Source organism: Canis lupus, chromosome 18 (assembly GCF_011100685.1).
Source record: "Canis lupus familiaris isolate Mischka breed German Shepherd chromosome 18, alternate assembly UU_Cfam_GSD_1.0, whole genome shotgun sequence".
NCBI lineage: Eukaryota > Metazoa > Chordata > Mammalia > Carnivora > Canidae > Canis > Canis lupus.
Genome location: NC_049239.1, coordinates 40,588,500 through 40,594,630, shown reverse-complemented (window position 1 = coordinate 40,594,630; position 6,131 = coordinate 40,588,500). Strand labels below are relative to the sequence as shown.

The window sequence follows — 6,131 nt, the reverse complement described above, 5'->3', positions numbered from 1 at the left end:
CTCTCTATCTCAAATAAATAAATAAAACCTTTAAAAAAAAGGTAAGTAGGATAATTTATTTTCCATTTTCTGTGGTGTAATGGATACAATTTCTTTATTCAACCCCAATCATATTTCCAGATACCAGGCTAAGTTAGTTAAAAATACTCATATTGCTTTGATAAAATCATCACCATAACATTATTGTTAAGATAATATTAACAATTATTACCTTCTTTGTGCATTTTTGTACCTGCATACTTTGTAAACCAGCAAATATATAATGTAAGCCTGGTCCTCAAAAGGATTTTGGAATGGGTGAAGAAGTCTCACGTTCATTGTAAGTGCCCTTGAGCTCTTCTAGTCCTGAAGACATCCTGTTACTTCTTTTATTTAAAGTTTACGTGGGGCACATGTTGAATACAGTACGTTCACTCTTCAGAAGTGAAAGCAAAAGAATATTTACCAAAAATTTAACAAATAGACCAAATAATAACGAGAGTGATTGGTGATACAAATGGAATGTGAAGGCATTCTGGGCAGACAGATGGCCCGAGAAAAGGCAAGCAGTAGTGTGGTCTTCAGCAATTCAGTTAGGCTGAAAGGCCGTGCAAGCAGCAGAGAGAAAAAGGAGTCGACAGTGCATGAAATTGAATAACAAATGCACAATCCTCAGCTGTGAACATTCCAAGCGCACAAATGTGAGATTTGTTGCTTTCTGGTAAATCCTGGACACAGTTTGACATGGCAGTAAATTGACCTAACACAGTTCAAATATTTGACTACAAGTACTCAGGCATTATTATTAGATATATAACATATGGAAGCAGATTGCAGAGTTCATTGCCTTTGGCTTGGCAAGGTAACCCTGAAAAGATTAGTCTTAGTTTCAATATCAGCTCAGAGAGTCTATGCTATCGATACCCAGAATATTGAGTAGGTAGGTCCCTCAGGAGTATTTAGAAATCAGTATGAGGAAGAAAATGGAAAAACAAAGCACAACAAAACAAAAACTTTAAAAATGCTTATCCAGAGGGTAAGAGAACAAGAGATCTCTTTTAATGTCCTCAAATATTTGAAAAGTCTCTTGATGGAGAGGGTTAGCTTTAATTTCTGAGAATTCCAAAGAAAAAGAGAGAAAGAGATCCATTTGGATCTGGAAAGCACCAGAAAAATACACTAGGATTTATACTGCTCAGGATAAATTTTCAAAGAGAGGATTGACTATGGTGGTTACTGCTTTGGTAATTTCCATTGACTGATGCTGAAAAGAGATCATTAGATGTGATAAGAAGCTTTAATATAAGGAGGGGGCAGTGGAAGTATTACTAAAGAAGACTAAACTAAAGACATGTGAAAATATTCAGGAATTCTCCACTTTTCAACTGTATCAGGTCTTGTCTTAATTTAATTTGGAGTCTTTGCCAAAGATGATGGTAATGGTTCCCTCTAGCGCTTGGCAGTTATAGCAGATTCTATCTCAGAATTTTTAACCTGCATGAACGTGACCTGATAAAAGCCATCAAAGTTCCTGAATTTAGAGAGCCATTTTTTTTTTTAAGTAGATACCCATAACTAAATGCATGAAGTTCACTACAGGTCAACCCAATCTTCTATGTAACGGAAAATGTGATCATGTACCTGATGCTTTGCTCCTGATTAGTGGTAGATTTAACGATAAGCTGGTGCTGGTTACAGACAAAGCTAAACTTTGTGAAAGTTCACAGATGTGTTCAAGATGACAGCAACATATTCACTGTGTCTCCATGTCCACTTCTAGATTTAATCATGTGAAGTTTTAAAAAAATTACTCATGTGAAATGTGTAATGTTTAAACTTCTGTTGGTTTATGGAAACAAAATACTCATATTTTTTAATCTAACGCATTTTTTTCCCATTCTTCACCATTCAGTCTTGTCGCATCAGAAAAAGGCTTTGCGTTGTTGTTGTAAGAGATATTTCTTTTTCAGTACTATATATATATAGAGAGAGAGAGAGTGTGTGTGTGTGTGTGTGCACACGTTATAATCACTGGTAAATAAGCAGACTTTTTTCCACTTTGATACAGTTTGTACTACTGACAGCATAACCAACAGAAGATAGTTATGTGAAGCTTTCAAGACTTATTTCCAAGACACTGCTTCTAAAAACAGTTTTAAATGATTAAGCATGTTGAGCCTTAAAAATGACCATCTGATGGGGATGTAATTGACAGAACATAGTTATTATTGAAATTTTTTACCAGACCAAGTATAGAGGCCTCTTAAGTAGATGTTTTGTGAGTCCCTGATAATAAGATATACTGAGAATAGATAAACATTCAATATATCAATAAATATTTGTGATTATCTGATGATGTATTCCCCCCCCAAAATTTACTATTCTGTTTTTCTTTATGTATTAGAAATGTTTAAAAAAATTAAAAAAAAAGAAATGTTTAATCTTCCCAAAGCCACTTCTGCTGCAGTCACATGACTACTATGATACGCTCAATTGTTTCCTGATTTTGCTGTTTCCTTTGTACTCATATACTTCTATTTTATCATGGGGCCATTCAAGGGGCTCAGGATCATATATATTTACAGATCATTTATGTCACATACTACTGATAAGTCCTATTCTTATTCCTTATTTTCCAGATGAAGAAACTAAAGCCCTGAATGATACAGCTAATTCCGCAAAAAGTCAGTAAGTTGTTAAGTAAGATTCTAAAGTGAAGCAGAGCACCCATGAGAACCTGCTGGCCATATTGCCTTCCCTGCCTTACACAGACCTGCCCCAATTTCTTTCTACTCTTCCTTCTCAAGTTCTGCTGCTCAGTTTTCTGTTCTTCTCCTTTATTCGTCTTTTAAAATCAAGAGCCATGGAACTAGATGAAGGAAATCAGAGCTCTGTGACCACATTCATTCTCCTGGGTTTCTCAGAATACCCACACCTCCAGATGCCCCTCTTCCTGGTGTTCTTGACTGTCTACACGGTCACTCTGGTGGGGAATCTGGGCATAATCATGGTCGTAAGGATCAATCCCAAACTCCACACCCCCATGTACTTTTTCCTCAGCCACCTATCCTTTTTGGATATTTGTTATTCCAGTGTCTTTACACCGAAACTATTAGAAACCTTGGTCACAGAAGACAGAAGTATCTCCTTCAAAGGATGCATGGTGCAATTTTTCTTCATTTGTGCATTTGTAATTACGGAAATGTTCATGTTGGCAGTAATGGCCTATGACCGATTTGTGGCTGTCTGTAACCCTCTGCTCTACACAGTTGCTATGTCTCAGAAACTCTGTGCCCTCTTGGTAGCTGGAACCTACACGTGGGGTGGCATATGTTCCTTGACACTCACATACTCTCTTTTGGAACTATCCTACTGTGGTTCCAACATCATAAATCACTTTGGCTGTGAGTATTCTGCCATCCTCTCTTTATCCTGTTCTGACCCCTACTTCAGTCAGATGACATGTTTGGTCATTTCTACATTCAACGAGGCTTGCAGCCTCCTGATTATCCTGGCCTCCTATATATTCATAGTTGTCACCATCATCAAGATGCCTTCTGCTGGTGGACTCCAGAAGGCCTTCTCCACCTGTGCCTCCCACCTGACCGCCATCACCATCTTCCATGGAATAATCCTTCTTCTCTACTGTGTGCCCAACTCCAAAAGCTCGTGGCTCCTGGTCAAAGTGGCCACGGTGTTTTTTACTGTCATGATCCCCATGTTGAACCCCCTTATTTACAGCCTGAGGAACAAAGACGTGAAAGACACAGCCAGGAAGTTAATCCATACCAAACTGCTTTCTCACTCAATGTGATTTTGATTTTTACACACACACACACACACTTTAAATATTTTTATACATTGCATTGATGGTTATTAATTTTTTCTTCAAATAATTGGAGAAAATTTATTCAGGAAATTAGTTAATTTATATACATCTGTGATTATTAAGTCTCACTGCACTTAAAAAAAAAAATCACTCGCAGGTGAAAAGAAAAGAAAGAAAGAAAATTCTGCTCAAGTTCCACTCCCAAAGCATAGATCAGGGGCCTCTAAAGAAGTCCTTGTCCTACCTCCCAGAACCAGTGAATATGTTACCTTCCATGTTCCCTTTCTCCCCTCACTCCTTATTCTTCCCTTCTCTTCCTCTCTCAAATAATGAACTATGACAAACAACACATAGAGAAGCAATTTTGAATAATTTTTCTGTGCATTACCTTCTCCAAGAAAGTAAAGACAAAACATTATCCGCAACTTTCAAAATACTCATAAGCATTTTCTAATCATTGCTTCTTCAGCATCCCTAGGGGCAAACTCCACTGTGGAGTTTGTGACAGTCAGAACTCTTTCTGTTTAGCTACAAGCCCTATGAATTGGTTATTAGAGTATAAATGTTAACCTTGCCTCCTTTTGAAATTCATATAAGTGAAACCTTAGAGTATATATTCCATTATGTCTGGCTTCTTTGGCTCAACATTTGTTTTAAATGGATGTTGAAGTTATTAGCTGTAATAGTAGTTCATTTCTATTGGTGAAGAATGTTCCATAAAATAAATATGCCACGATTGGTTTATTTATTCTGTTAATAGACTTTTAGTTATTTACTCTTCTTGGGTTTTATGAAAATGCTATGAACATCCTTGCACAGACATCTGCTGCCCTCACATGAGCAAGCATTCTTTTGGTGGGATGCGTCCTATGACTGAAAGTTCTGGATTGCAGGGAGCTGGTTTCTTCTCTTTTACTAGATGCTTTTTTTTTAATTTTTAATTTTTATTTTTTTATTGGTGTTCAATTTGCCAACATGTAGCATAACACCCAGTGCTCATCCCATCAAGTGCCCCCTCAGTGCCCGTCACCCAGTCACTCCCACCTCCGGCCCACCACCCTTTCTACCACCCCTTGTTTGTTTCCCAGAGTTAGGAGTCTCTCGTGTTCTGTCTCACTTTCTGATATTTCCCACTCATTTTTTCTCCTTTCCCCTTTATTCCCTTTCATTATTTTTTATATTCCCCCAATGAATGAGACCATATAATGTGTGTCCTTCTCCGATTGACTTATTTCACTCAGCATATTACCCTCCAGTTCCATCCATGTCAAAGCAAATGGTGGGTATTTGTCGTTTCTAATGGCTGTGTAATATTGCATCAAATGATTTTCCAAAGTTGTATTAATTTAAATCCCCCGTATATAGTGTGTGATTTCTAATTATTGCCCATTCTTGCCAACATTTTTTTAATTGAAGTTCGATTTGCCAACATATAATATAACACCTAGTGGTCATCTTATCAAGTGCCCTCCTCAGTGCCTGTCATCCAGTTACCCACATTTAATATTGTCACATTAGATATGTTAATATCTTCAGCATTGGTAGGTGAATAGTGGTATCTCATTTTGGTTATACTTTAAATGCCTCTTAGTATTGATGTGGTTGAATTTCTTTTTTAAAAAAGATTTATTTATTTATTTATTTATTTATTTATTTATTTATTTATTTATGACAGATAGAGAGTAGAGGGAGGGGCAGAAGGAGATACTCTTCAAGCAAACTCCCTGCTGAGTGCGGAGCTGGACACAGGGCTCCATCTCATGACCCATGAGATGATGACATGAGCTGAAATCAAGAGTCCAATGCTTAACTGACTGACCCACCCAGGCATGCCTTGAATTTCTTTAAATATGGTTATTCGTAGTCATTTGAGTCTTTTCTTTTGTGAGATGCTTATTTAAGTTTTTTGCCCACTTTTCTATTAGGCAGTTGGTCTTTTATCATAAAATCTAGTTCATTTTAAATAAATAAAATACATTTAAATACATTTTATTTAGCTTAAATTACATAAAATACATTTTAAATACATTTTAAATAAAAATCCTTTGTTTGATAAAAGTACCATGACTATTATCTCCTAGTGTATGGCTGTCCACTCTCTTGATTATGTATTTAGGTCCACAGATTTCCTAATGTTTACTGAAGCAGGGTTTATTGAACTATTCCTTTACAGAGATATGCTTCTAATATCCTATTCATGATATATTTATTTCCTCTAAATGAATGAAGATATTCCCATATTTTATGTGCTAAGTTGTCCCAAAAATTTCATACATTATTATGTCTTTTCTATTATATTCTATCTTCTCTTGGATCCTAGATT

At 36.4% G+C, this 6,131-nt stretch overlaps 1 protein-coding gene across 1 annotated transcript; it reads left to right on the top strand.

The window, feature by feature from the left end:
* The first annotated feature begins 2,842 nt into the window (after positions 1–2,842).
* On the top strand, positions 2,843–3,793 carry OR5D17 (olfactory receptor family 5 subfamily D member 17). Its single transcript, NM_001388620.1, is given in 1 exon segment — positions 2,843–3,793. A coding segment is annotated over 1 exon segment (951 nt).
* Positions 3,794–6,131: the final 2,338 nt, after the last annotated feature.